Source organism: Topomyia yanbarensis, chromosome 2, assembly GCF_030247195.1.
Source record: "Topomyia yanbarensis strain Yona2022 chromosome 2, ASM3024719v1, whole genome shotgun sequence".
NCBI lineage: Eukaryota > Metazoa > Arthropoda > Insecta > Diptera > Culicidae > Topomyia > Topomyia yanbarensis.
The window spans coordinates 192,311,871-192,336,979 of NC_080671.1; the positions used below are offsets into that span (position 1 = coordinate 192,311,871).

The window sequence follows — 25,109 nt, forward strand, 5'->3', positions numbered from 1 at the left end:
TCCTTGTAGATCGACAGCTTTGGGTCCCGTAACAGACACCACGCCATCGTCTGCAAGTTGTCTTAACGTGCAGGAATTGTCAAGACATTCATCAATGTCGTTGACGTAGAAATTGTATAACAGGGGGCTTAGACATGAGCCCTGGGGAAGGCCCATGTAGCTAAATCGTGATGTCGATAAGTCACCATGCGAAAAATGCATGTGCTTTTCCGACAACAAGTTTAGTAAAAAGTTGTTTAAAGTCGCTGAAAGACCATGCTGGTGCAGCTTCCCTGAAAGAATGTTGATAGAAACTGAATCAAAAGCCCCCTTTATATCTAGGAACACTGATGCAATCTGCTCTTTACTAACATAGGCCATTTGAATTTCGGTTGAGAGCAACGCAAGACAATCGTTCGTCCCTTTGCCTTTGCGAAAGCCAAACTGTGTATCTGACAGTAAGCCATTTGCTTCGACCCAATTGTCGAGGCGGGATAGGATCATTTTCTCGAACAACTTCCGGATACAAGATAGCATTGCGATCGGTCGATACGAATTGTGGTCGGAGGCTGGTTTTCCTGGTTTTTGGATGGCGATGACCTTCACTTGCCTCCAATCGTGTGGTACAATGCTAGCCTCAAGAAACTTATTAAATAAGTTCAACAAGCGTCTCTTGGCAGAGTCTGGCAGATTCTTCAACAAGTTGAATTTGATTCTGTCTGGCCCTGGAGCTTTATTGTTACACGACAAGAGAGCAAGTGAGAACTCCACCATCGAAAAAGGTGTTTCGTTCGCGTTATCGTGACGGGACGCGGCGCGGTAGATCTTCTGTGCCGGGGCGGAATCCAGACAAACCTTCTTGGCGAAATCGAATATCCAACGGTTTGAATATTCCACGCTCTCATTAGTACTGTTTCGATTTCGCATACGTCGGGCTGTTCCCCAAAGAGTGCTCATCGATGTTTCTCTCGTTAATCCGTCGACGAACCGGCGCCAATAACCGCGTTTTTTGGCTTTCATCAAACTCTTCATTCGCTTGTCTAACGTCGCGTACTGTCGAAAACTAGCGGGTAACCCGTCGTTCCGGAAGGTCTTAAACGCGGCGGCCTTCTCTGCGTACACGTCTGAGCACTCTTTGTCCCACCAGGGATTGGGAGAACGTTTTTGTATGTTCGCGCCGGGTACTGGCTTAGTCTGAGCTTGATTCCCGCTGTCGAGAATCAAGCCAGCCAAAAAGCTGTACTCTTCCTCCGGAGGAAGTTCTTGAGTAGATTCGATGTTGTCAGATATCGCGGCAGCATAGCTCTTCCAATCGATATTTCGTTTGAGGTCATACGAAATATTGATTGTTTCCAATGGCCTTGAGCCGTTATTGATTGAGACTACGATCGGCAAATGGTCGCTACCGTGGGGATCAGGGATTACATTCCACGCGCATTCTAACTTTAGCGAGGTCGAGCAAAGGGATAAATCTAATGCGCTTGGGCGCGCAGGTGGGGAGGAATCCGTGTCATTTCACCCGTGTTTAGAATTGTCATGTTGAAGTTGTCGCAAATATTGTGAATTAAAGAGGAACGGTTATCATCATAAAGGCAACCCCATTCCGTACCGTGAGAGTTAAAGTCGCCTAAAACTAGTCGCGGTGCAGGCAGGGATTCTATGATGTCATGTAGCCGGCGATGCCCAATCGCGGTGTTGGGGGGGAATATATATGGAAGCTATGCAAAGATCTTTGCCTTTGGTTGTTACTTGACAAGCGACAACTTCAATACCTGTTATCGAGGGAAGGTTAATTCTGTAGAAGGAATTGCGCTTTTTGATCCCCAAAAGCACTCCTCCATAGGGGGTGTCTCGATCCAGGCGAATAATATTAAAGTCGTGGAAGTTGAGATCTATATCGGAAGTTAACCAAGTTTCACATAATGCAAATGCATCGCAACTCAAATTATTTATTAAAATTTTGAAGGAATCGATTTTCGGGATGATACTTCTGCAATTCCACTGTAGAACAGTGATCAAATCCGTGACCTCGTTCGATGAGTTAGCCATCGAAGGATACAATCGCTGAAAGGAGGGGCCATTAGGCAGTCAACTGCTTCAAAAATGTTCTTACTGTAGGGAGAAAAGCTAACATAAGACTTTTAATTGGATCAGTTATATTGAAAGTTTTTATTATCCAGTCCACAATGTCCGAGAATTTGATAATTCCAGTGCCGCGATTATTCTCGAACTGAAACAGAGGAACACTTGGATTTTTGATGTTCCGGGAAGTGCTGGGAACTCCTTCTCTGAGTTTAATCCTCCGAGACCAGGAGCTAATTGCTTCGGTTTGGTTGCAACACTTCCAATAGATGTGACTTTCGGAGTCCCGTCAAGGGATACCTTCTGGCCTTTACAACGAACTTTAGGAGAGGAAATGTTCCTCCTCTTCCTATAACTTCTAGGCGCCCTAGTAGATGTTCCCTCTTGTGGGTCATCAGCCTCGCCCTCGTTAGGAGGCAAGTGAGCATAGATGTTTGTTGAGGTTGGTGGTGTAGCTTTCTTTAGCATTTCTGCGAAAGAACGTTCGGATCGTCCCGCAAGGGAACGTTTTAGTTTATCCCCGCGTAGTTTGTACGCGGAACATGCGGAGATATCATGCAGATTCTCTGCACAGTAAGGACACTTCTCAGCATTCTTACTGCACGAATCATCTAGATGATTCTCCCCGCATTTTCCACAGCGGGCCTTATTGCTACAATGGGTGGCTGTGTGACCCAATTGTTTACACTTTGTGCAATTCATGACCCGCGGCACAAACAGACGCACAGGCAGACGAACCTTGTGCAAGAGGATGTAATTTGGCAAAGCGGTACCAGCGAAGGTCAACCGATAAGAGTTTGATTGGGGGTACGTTTTTGAACCATCCCCCGCAAGTACTACTGAGTGCAAACGCTTGCACTCGAGTATTTTCACTGGCTGAAGTATGCGGTCTCTAAAACGGCCAACCCCGTACTGCAGCAGATCCTCGCATGTCAAACTGTCATCGGTGACAACGCCTTTAGACTGTACTTTTACAGCTGGAATATACACGTGATAGCCCTTCGTAAAGTGCTCGCAGCAAGCAATATCGTTTGCCTGCTTTGAGTTAGTCACCACGACCCTCAGCCTGTCTGAGCGGACCTTTTTATTTCGGTCACAGCCGAGAACCGTTCCGTCAGATCTTTTGAAATCTGTAATAGATTCAGCGATTTTGTTTTGGGTCGAAAGAAGACCACAAAGGGACCGGTCGAGAGCTCTGGATATTGTTTGGGTCGGGGGAGAGCCTTAGGAGTCGACTCGATCTCCATTTGGCCATCCGGAGAGGAAGCCATCGACACCGTCAATGCACGGGGTCAGCACCCGCGCAGACGGGAAAAAGCCGTAAATGTATCAAAAAGGTAGATTTCACTTATCTGTATACTCGTTTCCCACGACGCACCAGTCCAGCTTAAATAGCTGGTTATTGTTCAATCCTCGCTTTACGAACAAAAGGTTGAGGAATGTGGCCTAACGGTTAACACACGCACAAAAGAATAAAAGTCCAAACCTCGAAGAGGCAGAGAATGGCAAAATAACCTTGAACGCGGATTACTGCACTGTTCTTTTTCCAACAGACCGAAAACAAAACACTTCTATCTCGATCGAGCGATGCGTAGAGACTGATGCAGGAACCTTCTATGTTGGAAAGCTGTTTAACTCCAAAACAAAAAAATACACTCAGGTTTTTTTACGCGATTTTTTTGCGCGGATTTTTTTACGCTGTTTTTTTAAATATACGCGGTTTTTATTTACGCGGTTTTCATTTACGCGGATTTTTTAATTTACGCGGTATCCATTAACGGGGTTCCAATTAAAGCGGATTCTTAAATTTACGCGGTCTTCATTTACGCGAATTTTGAAATATACGCTGTTTTCATTTACGCGGATTTTAAAATTTACTCGGTTTTCATTTACGCGGATTTTGAAATTTACGCGGTTTTCATTTACGCGGTCTGTATCCCCCGCGTAAAAAAAACCTGAGTGTAACGTGGAGATTCCACGTGATATGCCTCGTGCATGTATCCTTTCGAGTAGTGCTATTGGCACATTTCTTATATCCGACCTCACAACTCACGATATTTTTACTGTCACAATCAATATGACTGTTCATAACATAAACAGAAAATACGTCTATTGTTCGGCATGTTTACCGCATAATGAATAATCATCGTTTGATGATTTCAAAAGCGATTCCACTCATAATCGGCAGTAATGCAAACCCAGCCAGCCTTTTTGATGGTATATCCAAGTTGCAACTGAATAATACGTGTTTATATACCATTAAAAAGTCGCATAAAATGCAGAACATCGTCCTACGCGTACCAAACTGGAGGCGATATACGTAAATAGCTATTGAAATTGACGATTTTTGACAACAATATACACGTTAAGCGCGATAATCTCTAGTATAAAAGCGATTCTAGAGAATATATTTACGATTGGATATGCGAAACAATATCACATTGTATGCGATATCCATAACTAGTATACGATTCCGGAACACGATATACGATTAACTCTCATTTGTCGGTAAAGAAGATCAAAAACTAGGAACAGTTAATATGCACATTAATCATCTCCAGCATAACAAAATACGTATAAAAGCGGGGTTTGGGGAGAAAAAACGAATGCAGATTGTGAACGGAGCCAAACCCAACCCAAACCCAATCCATTGGGATTCTCTCTTCACATGTTAAGATGGGACTCGAACTTATGACATTTGGATTGTAGGGCAGGAATTACTACACAGAACTATTTCAATTCTTATAAGAGTGACAATATTTCGTAATCATATCTTATCTTCAAGTAGAGAAACGCTATTCCGATAAAAAATCGCCATATATGCAGCAATCTCATTTTAAAGATATGCGATAAGTCGTAAGTAATTTCGCGAAATCGGGTTTCTTATATGTTGTGATATATTAAGTCGTATGTAACTTTTTGAAGTCATTGTGATGTATATCGAAGTCGTAGATATGTATGTTTCTTAGTGACTATTCACCCACATATAATAAAGACCACAGTGACTTTATTATGTTGTTTATCAGACATTGGTTAAAGTAAAATACGATAATATATATATATATATATATATATATATATATATATATATATATATAGGTATATATATATATATATATATATATATATATATATATATATATATATATATATATATATATATATATATATATATATATATATATATACATATATATATATATATATATATATATATATATATATATATATATATATATATATATATATATATATATATATATATATATATATACATATATATATATATATATATATATATATATATATATATATATATATATATATATATATATATATATATATATATATATATATATATATGGAAAAATACGATTTTGAATGACTTAAATATTTGTAGTTATATGAATATAAGTTGTCAGCGCTCTGCGACCAGCTCCGATCGAACACGATTTACCTAGAACATCAATGCGATTTTGAATGAAAGGTCGTATTCAAATTATGTTTCGAGTAATGTGCGATAACAAATCAATTTCTGCGGACTATATTCGACTGTCGTAACGATTTTGACTCTTTGTACGCATCATTACGAGTATTCTTCTACATTGTTGTACGATTTGTGGTTTGCTGGGAATACACATCACATACCTTGGGGCAGCTTAGATACCAATTTGAGGGGCGCTGAATTGAGGAAATGCTTGAGCAAATATACTTCTATTCAATGTGGGAAACCTCTCAACGATTGCATCGTAGAATGACTTTGATAAGAACGTGGATACAACAAACTTACTCATAGTAGCAGCATACCAAGAGTTTTATCTGCTCCGAGTTAGGCGTGCTTCTAGAGGAACACTTTGGTGGTATGCCGAACTTTCTATACTTAAAAGTTATGGAGAAGAGCTTTAAATCGCAATCGCATTAGGACGATTAAGTCGGTTCACAAAGTTTACAGAAACGCCCTTCGATCCTCTGAGCGAAGTGGTTGAAAAATCTTTGCACGAATGGCTCAAGTCGCAACGATACTAGTAGATTGAATAGATTACTTTAGAAGTAGAAAGACTTTTTTCTTGTCAGTTCAATTAGAACTGCTAATGGTGTATACTGCCCATATACGCATAAGAGTCCCATATGGAATTTTGTCGAAAATGAGATATCTGTTGGATTGTATTCTGTATCACCACTGAATCATAATACACAAATAAGATTACCAGGTTTGTTCAGAAAATATCGAAAAAATACCACAACTTGGTTGTCCCATCCATAAGGCTCAATGAAAAATGTAAATCTTGAACAGCGTTTTTCTCGGCTTGCTGTTTTTCAATATGGGACTCTTATGCATATATGGGCAGTATACTCGCTTGATAAAGAGGAAGCATTCAACTGTCTGTTTGGCACACTTTCCAGGCTGTAGTGAACTATTACCGACGATTGTCCCTAAATTCTTTTCAGATAGTTCTGATTCGTAGGTATTTGCTCGTAGAATAGAGACAACCGAATAGAATCAATGAGCGCTTGAAAGTTTTGCTTCGTAATCTCCAGGAAAAGATGGGATCATTCCAGTTCTACTTCAAAGAAGATGAGGAAGTGAAATGAGATGAGATGAATATCTACTTGCTCCCAGAGACCATACACTCATGTAGTGTTTCTTTTAAAACATTTAATGTGAGAATTTCTCCTCCTTGAAGAATACGCTATAGCTTGTCAAACTGACGGTTCTTTGTTGGAGAACCGAACCGGTGGTGCTGTCTACTGTCGTGAAATGGGATAAGACCAATCCAATTGGCTTGGTGGATGCTGCGCCGTATTCCAAGCAGAAATCTTCGAGATTCTGTGTGGCGTGCAATCAACACTTAAACAGAGAATTTTCGATAAACGAATTTATTTTTGCCAGGTGAACCCTTAAAGCACTTAGTTCGGTAGATTCAAGATCAAAATTAGAAATTATGTACTCAAATCGATGAACTCAGCATTTCAAATGCTACCTTTTATGGGTACCCGGTCATCTTGGTATTAATGGAATTGGTTAGGGCAGGTGCTGCGACTGGTGGCCCAGAAACAATTTTACCATTATGGATTGGTTGAATGAAGCACAAGATTCGCTACTGGGCTGCATCGGATTATGCCTACCATTTGCGTAGCTTGCAAACTTTCGTTCAAACAAAAACTTTTCTACCAGGTGTGAGTCTGTGCAGATAAATCAACCTAGATGCCGTGTGTTCAGCTACTTAAAGTATCTCAACCAACAATTGATCCACTGGTTTTCTGCTCCTGTAGAAGATGACAAAAATAGAAGTCTGAAAATCAAAGTGTTAGTCTGAGCCGCAGACTAAAAGGCTGAAAGAACTAAAATAAGAAGTCTTGCTGAACTTGCTGTGTCAACTAAATCTCTAACGCAGGGGATGTTAGTTTCTCAGCAAATTGTGGGACGCAAATTATGGTCAAGGTCTTAATCAACCTTTCAGGTGTCACTACAGACGATTAAAGGCCAATGTGTTTAGTTCCTTTTTTCCTTTCTTTATTTCGACTGTCTGTAATCATATTTTCTTTTTTACACTTCAACGACATTCATTTAGCTAGCGATTACTGGGTAGGGAAAGTTGTAAAAATTTAGAGCCATAGTACTCAAATGAGAGCACGAATGTGAAGTATACAGATCGGCAAAATAGAAGTGGCAGGGTCATTAGAACAGGATTAATACCTTACGGGCTTATCTTTTGTCTTCTGTTGATGCGGGTCGAGCTTAGGCAGCATAACTACGAATCACTCAAGTTCACCAACATGTCTCATGGTAAAGACAGACTTGTCCCTCTTTACCGTGAGAACTGACACGAGGTCGTAAAGTCCGGGATGATATGACGCATTCATTGTTTCGAATATTTTAACACACAGGTACTTGTCATAACCTCCCAGGCCATACAGCATTGCGACTTTATGACGAAGTTCTTATGCGTGATAGTATCCGAAAATTATGTGTGTCACGAAATCGACTGTAACATAAGATCCGAAAGCGAACGTGCGTCATTACGTCCGGGACATTGTGACGCACAATATAGTGTGGATATTATAACGCAATACGGATTTTGAACGTTGTGACCCTAGGATGATTGCGGACTTTAAGACGTACATTTATTTTCAGACCTTATGACGTAGTCATTCTGTGTCACAATCTCCTGAGCTTTTTGACGCACACTATTTTGGGATGATATGATCTGGGACATTATGACGCAATTTTTATACGTCATAATATCTAAAAGTATAAATGCATCACAGTGTCTGTGTCAGTGAGTGTGACATAAGATCCGAATGTGCGTCACAACATCCGCGATATTATGACGCACAAAGAGTGCATCATAAGATCCGATAATAAATGGCGCACATCCGTTTTCGCAGTTTATGATGCAACCTAATGTGTCATAATGTCCCGAACGTTTTAACGTAACGATCCTTCGGACGTTATGAACTCGTACGTTATGACACGATGCCTAAAATAATCAATATATTATTAATACTTGCAGGCCTCCTGTCGGTGTTACGGTCTCTCGCATTTATTCAGTTATTCATTCCGTTTGTTTCAGACTACAAAACAGTGGACAACTTCATATTTGCTATTTCTATTCTGTGCTCAAACACTGTTGAACAATAGAACACATGAAGTAATAGCGGACTTTTCCATGTTGAAAAGTTACTTAACCCTTTCATGCCCAACTTTTTTCTAGTACACGTAGGGTTTCAAAACTATTTTTCCTTGAAAACGGTGGGATCAACAAACACGAAAAGCCTTTTTTCATAAAGATAGGTGCTTCCCTTGCAGTGCTATAATCTACTCAATTTTTACCTTCTAATGCTTAATGCGATACTTCTAGAATATTTACAATAGTTCAATTGTGTGGAAAACGTAGCCAAAGACAGTCTAAATTGATAAGTTTTATCAGTTTTCAAATATATTGCAACATAACGACGATATATGAAAAAATCATTTTCCGTCATCGACATAAACTGTTCCTGGCAGCACTGCTACATCGGAATCCAATCAGACTAATTGCAATAACTTCAGTTCTAGAGCTTATCCTTGCAACTGTTAATACTCAAATGAAAGGAAATAGTCACATTTATAAGCCTTACTTGTTTTTGTGAAGAAATCTTGTCTCAAACAAAAGTTATAGCTGTTTAAAAACGTTGTTGTCCACAAACAACATGGGCATGAATGGGTTAATCTCGTCTTTGTTGCTTTCAACAAATAATGCATGACCAATCCACATGACATACCTCCTACATCCATATGCTGTCATAATCAATACGACTGTTAAAATCAATCTGACTAATAATGGCATAGACAGTAAATACGTCTATTATTCGGCTGCGTGAAGGTGATTGGGATGAGAGAGGGGCGGGTCTGAAAAGGGTGGATGAGGGAGTCGTTTGAGGGGGATCTGTTGGGGGGCCTGATGGGGAGGGCTTGATAAGAAGAACTTGCTGGGGAAAGGGTGGCGTGTAATGTGTGGGTCAACTCCTCACCGCATACCCGTAGCTACGCCCCAGTTAAAATACAGAAAAGCTATCTTTGTCTAAAAAATTTACCGGGATGAGGTTGGCGATTTTCAAAGTGATCCTTTCCATATGAGAAAGGCAAAAATGTGCCAAAGTCCAAAAAAGCCAATTTTCGTCAATTTTTTACATTACTTGTAATAGAAATGTTTAGAATTCGCTCAAACTTCCAAGAAATTGATCAGAAGCCCGGAGGGCAGAGTCTTATATACCAATCGACTCAGCTCGACGATTTGGGACAATGTCTGTGTGTGTATGTAACGGACAAACTCTCATTGGTGTTTCTCAGCAACGGCTGAACCTATTCAGACCAATTTCAAATGAAAGGCCTAACACTCAGACAAAACGTTATTAATTTGTTTTGGATTCTGATTCCGATTTTCCAGAGGCGACATTTTTTGCCACATACTCACTGACATTTTCCAATCTCGACGAACTGAGTTTCATGGTATATGACACTCGGCCGTCCAGGCCGGGATTAGGTTGGCCATCGTGCCTCATTAGTATGATGTAGCGCATGCATTCAGTTATTTGCGGTTCAAATTTAATTTCAGTTTCATGCTGCATTTTGTTTCTGTGCTGGCTCTGAATGGGGTTATCGAACAAATATGCTGGCTTCGAAAAATGCAAACAGAAATAAGCAACTGTTACAAAAATTATTCCGTTCTAAATGTTGTCATTAAACATCCCCCTAAGTCACTCAATAGCAGATTGAAAAATTTTGAAAAATCGAAACTTTTAAAAAAATAATCGTGGCTCACTCACTCTTTTTCAAGAGTCAAAACTTTTGATTGATTCGCGATTCACTCATCCATCTCTAGTTTGAATGAAGGAAATTTTTTTATGATCAATGTTTTTTTGATCCTTTAGACGTTCCATTGGATATTGTAGCGAGTCGTAGTTTCGGATCTGCCGGCTGGGGTTGCGACGAAGTAAACTGAGTGACTGCGTTTTGTGTATTTTCCAACAATTCATCATCAAACAGCTTTTCAGTATTTAACAACTTCATCCCCATTCCCCGGACTAGAACCAGGTCAAGACAAGGCGCTTTGATTCATGTAAGGATGTGAAGACGTGGATCTTGCTTCCCATGCACAACGGTGAAGATTGTACGTAGTTGTTGCAGTTACTAACTCGCTTATCCGGTCTAGAATAGAAATGTGATCTTAACTCAACTATGGCTCTTATTACCGAGCTTTTTTTGACGAGAACCGTTTCCACGGTACTGAAATTATCAATCTGGTCGTACCGGGAAAATACCATTTCCATTTTGAAATTGCACCTTAACAATCGTGATCAATTTCTTCAGTTGAGATAGATGTAACTGTTTGCCTTTTTGAAACAAGTACTGGTACCCATAGATTGAAAACGTTAAAATTGTTGAGTAACTTATTTCTTTTCACTATAAAAATAAAATAAATTTGTTGTTAATTTTCATTCATTATTTTTGGGGTAACTTTGAGCAAAAGCATAAGTATGTCGAATAGAGAAATGCCATTCAAAATGTTATGTAAATTGCATATCAGCAGTCAATTACATGGCCCGATATTGTGACATCTCGAAAGAAAACGAAATACCCTTAAAGGATACAGCTGACTTTTATCGAACTTTTTATGGAAAATTGTCGAAATTAAATAGTTAATAACATTTCAATTTGAATTTGTATTCACCTTGCGTTTTTTTGGAAAAAGTTGGTGGTGTCCCTTCTGTGAGACTAAACATCATAAAGCTTTTCGTTATTGGAAGTAGGTGCAAAATATGTTATTTATATGAAGGAATTTGCCAAATTAAATATTTCCTGCCAGCTTAACATTAATTCAAATTTGCTTATGGTATGTGGGGATACATGAACCACTTTTTGCGGGGATACATGAACCACTTTTAGGTTCGGATTTTTGTAACTTCTGGTTAAGGTTTGTCAAAATAATGTGCAACCATAAACGCTAAACGCAAACAGATTTGACTATGAGTGTAACTGTGTAGTCTGCGCTAATTTACAATCTTGAGAAGAGACAGAGTACGTCGAGCAGGTAAAATACACAATATCTCGTACCCTATTTTAAGTCGTTACGTCAGAAACTTAAGAAGGACGAGAAACGTAATTGGAAGTTGATTTTGAACAACAAGAGACATCTTTTTTATTGTTTAGAAATAAGATTCGGATTGAACAGTGTAAAAACTCCTTTTAGAGGCTACGAATCAAATCAGTCTGAAAACTCACTGAATATACCTAAAATGTTCATTCGGCAGGCAGAAAGTATAGATTTCTACCACAACTTCACAAGAAACTTGCGCGGATTCCCAAAGACTCAGCCACGTGAGTCTAGAAATTAAGAAAGAAGACGAGGAAAAAGTAGCATCGCTACCGACACGCCATAAATGAAATTGATAAAAGAAAAACACAATAGAAAAAAGGAAAGAACAAAAAATGCTAAAAACAAAAGCAAATAATTTGTGATATGGATTTTATACTACAAACATACAAATGAAATTTTTTTTTGCACAAAGACAGAATGAACGAACTTTTTTCGTATGGTTCTACGTGTTTTTATGATAGTCTGGATAATGGTTCAACTATCCCCATGGAGTGGTTCAAGCATCCCCACCCGTTGGGATACTTCAGCTATTTGACATTTTTAACAAAAATGCATATCGTCGCTGTTGTGCTATCTTATGACAAACGCCATTTTGAGGTAAACTGAGTTAGATATGCCACATTACTTGTTTGAAAAATCTCTACAAAGTAGCGTTTTCAGAATTTTGAAATTCTACTCGGTTACTTAGATATTGCGAGAAACGTCATGAGAAATTGTGAGTTTTTTGCTTAAAATCACTGTATCTAGGGATTTGCTCAAGTTATATTGAAGTTTTAGATGTTTTTATGCGTGAAAATGTCTGAGGAACACAATGACATAAACATTTTCAAAAGAAAATTACACGAGTTGTGAGAAAAACACAGTTTTAGTTTTAAATTGGAAATAAAGGATATTTGGCAACACTGTAACTAAAAATAACTATTTTTTCGAGATGCCCTGACTCATTTCCTTCAAAATGCATTTCACCGATTGTTTATAGCCCATATGAACGCAAAGATATGAATAAAAGTTAAAAATTGATGATTTTTTCTATGGAAAATTTTTCATGCACGATTATGACACGTCATACAAATTTTGTCATCAATACACGCCTATGACACGTGTGAGTGCGACTTTTGTTTACATTCATAGTAAAAACTCGCAACATAGTCAAGCGATCTTCGTAATATTTGAGAGATTGATGAAGAATAGATAGAAGCATTAATTGTCTTCTTTGGAATGTTTATACCATTTATAAGTTTCAAGATATTCAATCTCAAACTTTAAAAATCGTTTTTCTCGAAATGTGCTAAATGGCGCTTGTCATAAGATAGCACAAGAGCGACGATATAATTTTGAACACTTTACTTTTGTTTACAAATGGTATTGCATATAGTAAAGCAATATTTGTTCTTTCATATTCATGCATATAGAATATTTTATCGCAAAAGGTCTAATACATATAACAATTAACAAAAAAGTGGTTCATCTATCCCCACTCTCCCCTATATTGCGTCATTCTGCATAGCACCGAACACGTAGCAGCAATTTGGCTTTTGAATTACATACTTACTGGCAATCTGACTTATCAAATGATATTGAAATTTGCAGTGAGAAAGAACATAAATTAATATCACTTTATAATACTAAAATATAATTACAATAGTATTGTACATTTTATTCAGCCCTATTATAACTTTTGTATTCATTGAAATATGTGGTTAATTTCAATATTTGATTATACCACTAGCTTGAGCTATGTCTTTAAGACTAGCCGATCGATATTACGGATTCTTAGTACAATGAAAGAAAATATATTGACTTTTTGACGAGAATTTAACTATTTTTTGTTTTGACGCTGGTCTTTGTTTTTTTCCTTTTTCAAGGATTTTTATGAACGTGTCCACTGGAAAACAAACAGAAAAAGAATGATCGGAACGGTGAGAATGAAGAAACGGTGACCGGTCACCGCCACAGCCTCCAATACCTCCTAATTGACCTATCGACCCCCAATGTCTCCTATAAGGAGATCGTCACCTCTCCCTCTCATTGATCGGGCCAAATCTCTCTCGTTATCTATTTTTAGGTCCAGTGGACTGCGCTCAAGGATTGAGACATTTCTTGAGCGTTTTTTCAAAAAGATATATCTGCAATGAGTTACTCTCTTTATTTACTTTCTCTTCTGTTAATAATTCGGTCACTTTAACATTTATCCCTCAACTCATTGCATAATATGCTAGCCACTCCACCGTCTTTCGATCTGTACTGTAAAATAAGTGAAAAGTGTTATATTGACACCGTAAAAATCGAAAGAGAAAGTACTCATTGCAGATATGTCTTTTGCAAAAAACGCTCAAGATTTATTATCACTGTTTGCCCCCTTAGCTAATTCAGTCACCGCCAGACTTTGGCAGTGGATTGAGCTAGATGTAGGTAGGTAGGCAGAGCATTCTCACCGTTCCGATAATTCTTTCTCTGTCTGTTTTCCAGTGGACACGTTCATAAAAATCCTCGAAAAAGGAAAAAACAAAGACTCACGTCAAAACAAGGAATATATAAATTCCATCAACGACTGGATTTGTCGTTAGTATCTGCCGACAGGCTTTGAGGGCAGACATCCACATGCCCTTCCATAGCTCAACCCACTGCCAAAGTCTGGCGGCGACTGAGTTAGCTAAGGGGGCAAACAGTGATGATAAATATATCAAGCCTTGTGCACAGTCCACTGGACCTAAAAATAGATAACGAGAGTGATTTGGCCCGATCAATGAGAGGGAGAGGTGACGATCTCCTTATAGGAGACATTGGGGGTCGATAGGTCAATTGGGAGGTATTGGAGGCTGTGGCGGTGATCTCGATACTGTTGGGAATATATGATAACATCATCACAGTTCCTCGATGGCGCAGTGGCTAACGCACCCAACTAGGGACTGGGAGATCGCAGGTTCGATATTCCTGCTGGAGGACATATCTTTTCTCAGTGTTTCCAATAAAAATGTGAATTTTCACCGTTTTTTCATTCTCACCGTTACTGTCATTCTTTCTCTGTCTGTTTTCCAGAGAATTTATCGCTTTTATTTTACTCGAGGTCTGACGGCTCATTTGCAGTTTGTAAACGAAATAAATTAATCAACTAAAGCTATCAAATTATGTAGTAGCTATCGAGGAAGTCAGTTGTGTTGTATTAGAAGCCATGACAGAAGCTTTTTGGGTCAAATACTGTGCCCTGATGTTCAAACAAGATTTCGCTAGAGTCACTGAAGGTGTTGTACTAAATAAAACAGCGCGGGTGCTGAAAGGTTAGGATTTTAAAAGGCAGGATATGTCCTTCCGTCTTTTAATTTCAACCGTTTGAATCCTCATTCGTGGCATCACATTGTCATTTGATATATTTATTTCGTGAAACAGATGTATACTACAAAAAATAATTTTGTCAGTGAACACAACAATGTGCTATTCCTTTATCAATTTCAGAAAATACGCAACCTGCCGCCGACTGATTTTAATCCTTCCTGTTATATGTGGTTGTGGTTTCAAACAAACTTTATTCATCTACTCAGTAATCACATTTCCTTTCTGAAAATTTATTTTATCTATTAGTTGGTAGCCATCTTCACATTACAGTAGTGCTCATTCATTCTGTATCGTAACTGCAAAAGTTGATCTTCGCTCGGTGTACTACTCCAACTAATCATGCATTAACATTGGTAACCGCGAATTTTCAGATTTCTCGTGTCGTTCCTGGTCGATGCACGGGGTGGCGCAATGCGGGGCTGTCGGCACAGTGGTGTCCGGGTGATCGTGCCGCCTCGATCGGCCGCCCAGCCAACTCGTATCACATGTCGATATGTGAAACCACAACGAATAATCAACGCACCGCCGCTGATGGAAGGTGAAGCTCTTGTTAGTCGTATTCTCGAGCTAGCCCCAGTAGGAGCTAAGTTCTTAGGGTAAGTTTTTTTCTGTTTTCTTCGACTTCAGAATATCTAAACAGAATGTATTTGATCGCAGACCGGTTATTTTGGAAGTTCCGCATTTCGCTTCACTGCGCGAAAAAGAACGGGAGATCATAATTCTTCGTTCGGACAACGGTGAGACTTGGAGAGAACATACGTTGTACGACAGCGAAGAAGCCATCCACGATGTTTTGAACGAAACATTTAAGGGAGACACACTTAACCTCTTGGAAGATTTACACACCAACCGGATCACTCGTATTTTGACCAATGATTTCCCGCACTATTTTGCGGTTGTTTCGAGAATTCGACAGGAAGTTCACGCAATTGGGCCAGAAGGGGGTACCGTTTCTGCCACAGCAGTTCCACTAGTTCAGGCAATCTTTCCGCAGAATGCTCTCACCAAAAAGATTCGTGTTGGTTTGCAAGCACAACCGATCGATATGAGTATGACTGCAAATCTCCTTGGTCGAAGCGTTGCCGTATCACCTGTAGTCACTGTGGAACCAAGGCGTCGTAAATTCCACAAAGCCATCACTTTGAGTATGCCAGCACCGAAGGCCTACAATTCAGGAATGATCAATCAGTATTCAGGAAATGCACCGACCTTGCGATTGCTATGTTCCATCACCGGTGGACAGAATAAAGCAATTTGGGAAGACGTGACCGGTTCAACTCCATTGACATTTGTCAATGACTGCGTTTCTTTCACTACAACAGTATCGGCAAGATTTTGGCTGATGGATTGTCGTAATATAAATGAGGCCACGAAGATGGCTACGGAACTATACTCACACACGTCTCACGTACCGTTCATGGTGAAGTTTGTAGTGTTTGCCAAACGAGTTGATCAGACCGAGGCCAAACTGAGCGTGTTCTGTATGACTGATGATAAGGAAGATAAGACGCTGGAACAGCAGGAACACTTCACAGAGATTGCCAAATCTCGAGATGTTGAAGTATGTGAAGGTCGCGTTGTCTACTTGGAGTTTGGTGGCAACATCGTACCAATGCTAAAGAGTGGAGAACAACTTTCCATTCAATTTAACGCATTTAAGGAAAATCGTCTCACGTTTACAGTAAAAATCAAGAACAGTCTTGATGATTTACTTGGCCGTATTGCTTTTATGAACGAACCGAAAGTGGCTAAGGGCGAACTGACTCCAACTCCTCTTTGTACATTGAACTTTACTCTACCACCGGAAAAGTATGGCCTTGGTGGCGATGAAATGGAAACTGCTTCCGAGTTCGATTTGAGTTCAACGGAAGTGCTCAATTACGATCAACAGTCGATTGTGAATGCAGTGAATCGAAGCAAAACCCTAAACTTTACGTTCCAAAACGGAGATGCAGATAACGAAATACACAAGGCCGACATAAAAATCACCGACATTTGCAATCTACTGGGATCAGATTGGCCTCTGCTGGCAGAGGAGCTGCAGATATCGCCGACCGATGTAGACCTTATCAAAGTAGAGTATCCAAACGATGAAGCTCAACAGTCGATAGTCATGCTGCGACTTTGGCTTCGTCAGGCTGGCAAGGATGCTACTGGCAATGTGTTGGAGCAGGCACTTATCAAAATTAACCGCTCCGACATTGTCAGTAAGTCTATCACAAACCTAGAATTGGTAACGGACGAGCATGAAAGAAAACTAGCTAAACAGCAACTTGGTTCCACTAATGGAATCGACGAGGTGGATCCAGTAAAAATCAACGGAATCGAGTGCAATAGAGTGGATATTTCGATGGAAGGTAAATGAAGTAAATCAATATTCGGCATATATTGTAACTATCATATTATTAGTAGATTTGACCCACGAGCCTGCGGACGAAAAGCAGGAACATGAATTGGATGAAAAGACGAGCAAGGACCCATCACAATCGTCATCACCGGATAACACCGAAGCCTACCAGCAAATCCGGAGGGATAGTGGTGCTATATTCGGTATTGCGTCAGTCAAGAAACAGACTGAAACTCCACCACCCAGTCCTGCCGAGTACACCAACCAAAATGCTCAGTCAACCATCAGCCCCGATGAAAAGCTGGGTAAGTAGATGGAATGTATTGGTCTGTTCACTAGATTTTATTTCCTCCTTGATATCTCTATTCTCTTTCTCTATCTACTTCACTTTCTCATGGAGGATTCTTTCATGTTTTGTTGATATCTCGAGATTAGTTTTGGCTATATATTGTTTATTTTTTGTTTAGTTTCGCAACATTCCCGTGTATGTTGTTCTCAGTTATCTAAAACAAAACATTAGTACGTCAGCGTGTTTGTGAACTGACTGACTAGGAGTGTTTGTGTAACTAGCGTGTGGGTGTGTGACATGGTGTGCTTTCGGGATAGTACAGTTAAGTGTTTTCTGAATTTTGTTTAGATTAGTTACTCAACTGTTTTTACGCACTGTTTGGATTCTACGTCTCTTTTAGTTCCTAATCATTTGATACTCTAATCTACTAAAAATTAAATAAAAGGTAACGTTCCAATCGAAATGGTATTCGATCGTTTGCTTACAAATCTGTATAGTTGTGAATACTTGAAAAATATACATTAGTAGATATAGATAATAAAGGTATATCATTCCCTGTTAGAGATCATTAGAAAATTTAAAATTTGTAAGAACATAGACACCAGTTGATAAGTGTCATTTTCATTAGATAGATCTTACTGTACATCTCTTGTAACTCTGATTAATTCAAAGCAAATCAATTAAGGCATATGCAGGTTAACTAGCTCACACATCAGGTCTCTATTGTGATTTAGCCTATTCGCGGTTTGGTCGGAGATAAGTTACAAGGTTCAAGATTTCTTCAAAATTTGACGCACACACTTTTTTCCCTTTTTAGTTTCGTTTTTTTTAAGTTTTCTATGATTTTTTCACACTTATCTTTGTTTGATTTATTTCTATGTTAATTCGAAGTAATTGCAGATCATGTCTGATATTAAGTTATTAGAGTGGTGGTTATGTGTTACAATCAAAGGAATGTTAGATTGCGTGTTTAGCTCGCGTATACTTTTGTAATTCGCTGGAGTCCTATTCTCGAGAAAAACGCTGGATGGTTTCCTCTATTTAAAAGGAAGCGTTTTACCGATATAAGAATGATATGAATATGGTATGAATGATATCAGCCTGGTATCGGCTACCACTACTTGGTTCATCGGTACACAAAAAAAATTCCGTCTCAGTTTTTAAATCGTCTTTGCTTGGAACACACAGCCACCCACCCTAATCATCTCTACAATGCATCTTTCTTACTAATTAATCAAAACTTCCGGAAACAAAACAACAAATCAATTTACCACCTATGCAACCGACAACTCAAAATCACCGTTCATCAAACGCTCGCACCGCACCGAATGCGTTTCCGTGCACGTCTACAAATACCACAATGAATGCTCGAATCGATGAATCAACGCTCACCCACCAACACACGAAAACTGTATTATTGGCTACCACCCGTTTGTGCAATGTAATCCTTTGTAATACCCACGTAGAAGTTTCAGCAGTCGCTGAGGACGTACAGGAAATCATTCAGGCGGCGATCGCAGAACATGACACCACTGGAGATGATGATGACGAGTTTGAAGAGATACACGAGCCAGTGGTTATAACTCACAAAATAACAGTACAAAAACCATCGTTTGATACAGGTGATGATGAGGATGGTGATGAATCGGAAGATTTCGAACAACTCGATTTGGAAACTGATAAGAGTGGCAAGGTCAGAACGATCAAGAAGCACTCGAAAGTTAATATTAAAATCAATAAACAGCTTGCACAGAGACCAACTGTGGAAGATATCGAATGGGAGGTTACACCGGCTGCAGCAGCAGTCGATTATGATGGCGAAGGAGTCGAAACTGAAGTTGTTACGAAAGAGATCTCATCGGTTAATTTGGAAGACGTGTCGAATGATCGAAGGTACAGTTTGGACAACATAGACCCTCTGCCAGGCTCACTCCGGGTGGACTCAGGTCGCATGTTCGAAAAATCGTTTTCAACCCCCGGTGATGATCAACAGAAAGGTGAACAAATAATAATGATTTCATCAGATAATAACATCTCAGAAGTAGCTGCAGACTATTCTGGTGATATTGACGAGTTTATATTTGTACAAACATCGCCAGAAAATTTTGCCAAACTCGAGAACGAGAAGAATGCCACAGACGAAGATGACAACAGCAATCTTGTGATCATCACCGAAGAACATTACGATTACGAAATGGACGATGATCGGCGTTCAAGTGTGATTGACCAATCGCCGCAAGATGACGAAGACTCTCCTCAGAAATTTATCGTCGGTGGCAGCAGTTCTGAAAGCGATGAGGATCGCCTCGGTGGAGTCCGTAGAGATTCTGCAGTGAAACGAGCCGATGGCTCTGAATATCATACACCTTCCATTACGGTAACTCAGCCAGAGGTGATGACTGGCGCGACTAGTTTATCAACCCGAACCGGTGGTTCTTCAAGTGAATCCGATGTGGCACTGCACGAAACTGGCGGCGAGTTAAGCGATGACGACGAAACAGGTAATTTCATCCCAGTATCTTCCACCTTTTCATTTAACCATCCATAATCAAACTACATGGTGTTAGGCTCTGAATAAGAGATCGTCTTGTATTCGATTGCGTATTTTCTGTTGTTCAAAGTATTGCATTTGAATTAGGACGAGGTAGGAGAGAACGGTCCAATGAAATACCAAAACTCATACTCTGTTATCATTGATTCTATTCAAACAAAACGCTTGTTATGCCATTTATTTTTACTATTTTTTTCGTTTATTTACTATTACACTCTTTAGTTTTACACAAAATTGGGTTTTAGCATTACTTTTTATTCACGATCGGTTTCTTTTTTGGGTTGGATTTTAGGCGATAGGATTAACATATCTCACACAAATTTAACAGTCATGCACAGTATATTTGATAGTCATGAAAGATTTCCGGTAATATTAACTATGGTATAACGGTATATTCTGTAATTATGCACAAAATCGGAGTACATATAGTTTAAGGCTTTGTAGGATGGCTCGATGGACAGAATTGATCCTAGCGTCCTTCTCGTAACTCAAAGTAATAATATTTCGAAAGTCAGCTGAAGTTTCCGGTGGTTCATCTCTCGCACTTATTATTTTCCCAAGTATTTTAAAATATTTTTTAGAGTGTTCCGTGTAAAGTATTTTACTGCATAGCGCAGTTTTAGCTTGATTTTTACCAACCATTTCCTCGGATCCAGAACCGACATTTGTTTCCAGCAGTGACACAGCCACACAGATGACCGGTCGTGTATTAACCGTTACGTACTTGGGCTTCTCAGTGAGAAGAAATTGAATTGATTCTGCAGCGCTTCACGTATTTCCTTGAATTAGTTTCGCGAGCTACAGCATAATATCCTAATGTAGTGGACACTCCTGTCGGTGTTGGTCTAGTGCACTTCAAGCAGCTCACATTCGCCTTGATAGGTTTGTATGAGCCATTTAGCTGCCATTTTCGTAATTCAGCAATTTAGCTCTCGTCTCAGTGAGCCATTCAGCTCCTGATTTCATGAGCCATTTTGCTCTCAGACAGATAACTCCCAGCTTTGTTGCGATCTACTCGAAGAGTCCCCGAAAGGGAATTCATCCTACTACGACTGAGAGTTCCGCAGTGGCGGAATTTCTCCCGACAAAGCCATGAACACAGGTTCTCATGGTAAAGAGGGACAAGTCTGTCTTTGCCGTGAGACATGTTGGTGGACTTGAGCGATTCGTAGTAGTGCTATGTAGTAATGCTGCCTTAGTTCGACTCCCACCAGCAGAAGACAAAAGACAAAATTTTAATCGTGATTCTAATGATCTTGCCACTTCTAGTTTTTCTATATGTATATTTCACATCCTTGCTCTCACTAGAGTACTATGGCTCTAATTTTTTATAACTTTCCCTACTCAGTAATCTCTAGCTAATAGAATGTCGTTAAAAATTAAACACAGAACACAGAGGTCCCAGTTTTGTCGAGATCTACTCTGATATTCCTTAGGCGGTGAAACTATCTTATTCTGACTGAGAGTTCCACGGCGGTAAAATTTCTCTCGGTACCAATAACAGTTTCGTGAGGCATTTAGCTCTCAGTTTGGAAACGATATACTCGGCGGCGATTATATCCTAATATATTTAACTCCTTGCTTCTTCGCTAGATATAGATAGGTCTATTCCCCGGTTGTAGATACTCCACGGTGACAGGAGGGTGCACTTATTTGTGCTGTCAGTTTTGGTCACTAGTTCGTTGACACACTTCCTCTGCAGCCCCACTAGTATCTGCACGACTACTCTACTGACGATATTCCACGTCCTTTCTTTTTACATATCTCTTGTTCACTGTGTTTATAGCCAGCAATTCGCTTCGGATTTCCTTGAATCTGGTATGGTACCGTACTTAATTATCGAAGACAATAAACCAGCCAAAAGTCGTCTTTTGCTAGTCATTACTCCTAGTTGTTTCAGTGTACGTTTCGTTTACATTTGATGACTAGCACTACTCCCGTTTTGTCGTGGGCTGGTTGTAACTTGACCCCAGCTTTCGCATTTGTTTTGGTGGTTTCTAATCTCAGCATTCCCACAACTTCCAGCGTCTCGCTCGTTATCGTTAATACGATGTCATCTGCGAATCTGACCATCTCAACTTCTATGAACAGCTTTAGCGTTAGAACGCTATTATACAACCGTTGGACCAAGTATAGAAGCTTGGGGCAATTCTGACCGGATCCTCGTCAATGTTTGCCCCGTTTCGTAAACCAGCATGAAAGTAGCTTTTTTAAAATGTTGGACAAGTATTGAGGAATTTGCATTTTGTTCAACGACGCTGCTATAGCCTCCCAGTTCGCGATATTGAACGCAAAATCATCAATACGTCTATAGTTACCACTGTGTAGTACCGATGACTCCTCTTCTTCTGATTGAACGTCTTCTCTTCTCTCTCTAATACTGCCCGTATTACTTCCGCCGTCGGTCTTCCTTACCGAAAACCGAACGGTCTGTTTGACAGACCGCTTTCGCACTCTATGCATTTCGTCACCCTGTTGAGATTATTCGAAACTTAGCCAAAGTATGGAAACTTTTAATATCTAGAATGAGATTATTGCTTCTACATAAATAGATTTTTAGTTTTGCTTTTGAATCGCCAATAAGTGAAAAGGTTTCATTTAAGATAAAGGAATGTGTGCAAACTTTGCACTTACTAGTATAAAATTTTTTCAGAATTACCTTGCCAAAGATACACCGAAGCTAGCAAGCCTAGATTCAGTTAAAACTGTTTTACAAAGCCTTAATCAGAACCTATACGTACTCTGAGTGGTCCTTATTCCAATTATTTTCTGTGTCTACCCTTGTGCAAATCTAAATTCTTTAATTCACACTATTGGCAATCACTATTTACATCAAGGTAAAGTCTCCTCAACGCAACAAAAATGCGATCAATCTACGCCTGTCACACCAGCAGAATTAGCAATTAGCATCACGCAAAATCAGCCTGCCGACCGGCAGGAAACAGAGAATATAACACAGCTCATCCCGGAGCGAGATTTCATTGAGTTTAATGTTGCTGAACATGCAGTTGGAAGTGAGAACCCACCATCTTTCGTTGAAGTAAGGAAATCTCAATGTCCAGAGATCATTGGAACTGACAGTGCTCTGGAAATGGAACACAGTTTCGACGATGTGCTTAATCCAATAATGAGCAAGGATGAAGAAGCCATTTTGGTTCCTAAAACAGCAAACAAGCACAAATCTCTCATTGGTGATGGAAGCCCAACAAATCACGTAGTTACGGTCATTCCTAATACCTCATCTGCTGCAGTCTGCAATGACGGTAGTACGTAGAATTACACTATGATGCTTCCAACTATCGATCCTTTCTTTTCTTGAATGTCAATCGATTTCCTCTATCGAAAGTACCCGAATTGAAACGGACTAACGATGAAAGCAACCCCAGCTAATGTAATTCTGTGTAAACAGCACTCGTTAAAATACACTAATAATACATCAGCATCGTGCAATGTGTGTTTGATACCTCTCCTCTTGCAAAAGAGCAAAGTAAAGTTTCTGATGTTAATGATATTAAATTTCCCTGTTTTCTTCCAACCAGTCGAGTTTCTAATAGGTTACATTCTTTGCTTGTGTTTGATCTAATTTTGTACTATTTTCTTTGCTGCTTTGAAACTAAAAACTGTCGTAAAACTAGCTTATTCTTTTCATGTTATATACATAGAACTCAGTTTTTTACGATATGACTTATTAGCGCCAACATTAGACATATAGATTATTGCATGGTAGTTTAATAGAAGTAGTTATACGAACATTTAATATAGATTCTAAGAGTAACAACACCAATCATCAGAAACACAAGCTACTATATCAAAGCGAAGACATATCAAATGATTGGTGCAGTTACTCTGGTAAACTCTATATCAACTCACATAACTACCGCATCAATATTATTATTAAATGAGTGTAAATTCTCATTCCTGTCTTGTTTGTGGTAATTTGTATGCCAAAAACAGAATAGACAACCAAAAATGAATATTAGAGGTAATACGGATTGAAACAGTCATCCAATTGACTAGCTTATGGTTCTAGGACAATATGAATAATGTTTTTGATGTCATACTAAAGTTAGTTAAAAAACGGACAGAAACGAGAATTCGTTGGAATATTAATTCGTGCCTGGACATATAACATTCTAATATTTTTATAAAAAAGGGGCGTGTCGATTTATTGGTGTCCGTATAGTAACAAGAATATATTTCTTATTTTGCAAGTTGTCGATTTTTAAGCTGTATATTTAAAAGAACAATGCACATCAAACTACACATATAAGTACACTTCAAAATAAAACATGCGCTTCAGTACAACTACTCGTATTTCGAACACGACTTGTAGACCACAAGTTGTGGTCCTCATCAGTATTCGTATTAATTTGTAGCGATTGATACGAACACTGATGAAAATCACAAGTCGGTGTCGAAGAAGTACATATATGTGGTGCACTACAAGTGCAGTTTGAAGCGCGTTACTGTTTTAAATAAAGAAACTACTCCACACCAAAAAATCAACTCGCCCTATCACGTTTTTGTCATCACCCTGCTATGGAATGGAATGCTCTAGCAGCTACTAAATAAAAGCTAATCCTCATCAGTTTCTTCAACCCCTTCAAATGTTCGATTAAGAATAAAACCAATAATTTTGACACCCAACTATAAAACTTAAAAACAATAATGTTGATCGTAAATAGAAGAGACTAACCGATATGTTGATCACCGTTTCAGAAAACTATTTAGTTCAAAACAACGACCAGGTTATGGCAGTGGAACCAAGCGAACCGCCAACAGTCACCGGAGATGGAATCTGCCGGACTGAAACCAATACGACCGTGAATGAAACGGAGGATGGGTGAGTCTTCAAAATACATACAATTCTGGTAGTTTCTTTATTTT

General features: G+C 39.3%; 1 protein-coding gene across 7 annotated transcripts in view; it reads left to right on the forward strand.

Annotated features, from left to right (window-relative positions):
- The window catches only part of LOC131682523 (ankyrin-3), a 174,589-nt gene that overhangs the window by 143,856 nt on the left and 5,624 nt on the right, over positions 1-25,109 (forward strand). For 3 of the 7 annotated variants that reach the window (XM_058964053.1, XM_058964056.1, XM_058964057.1), the window contains 6 exons: positions 15,407-15,631; positions 15,693-17,392; positions 17,445-17,687; positions 19,138-20,172; positions 23,060-23,488; positions 24,942-25,065. In XM_058964053.1, the coding sequence (XP_058820036.1) occupies positions 15,407-15,631; positions 15,693-17,392; positions 17,445-17,687; positions 19,138-20,172; positions 23,060-23,488; positions 24,942-25,065 (3,756 nt within the window). The remainder of the gene's footprint in view (positions 1-15,406; positions 15,632-15,692; positions 17,393-17,444; positions 17,688-19,137; positions 20,173-23,059; positions 23,489-24,941; positions 25,066-25,109) is intronic. The other 4 variants (XM_058964054.1, XM_058964058.1, XM_058964059.1 and 1 more) reach the window with 4 other exon arrangements.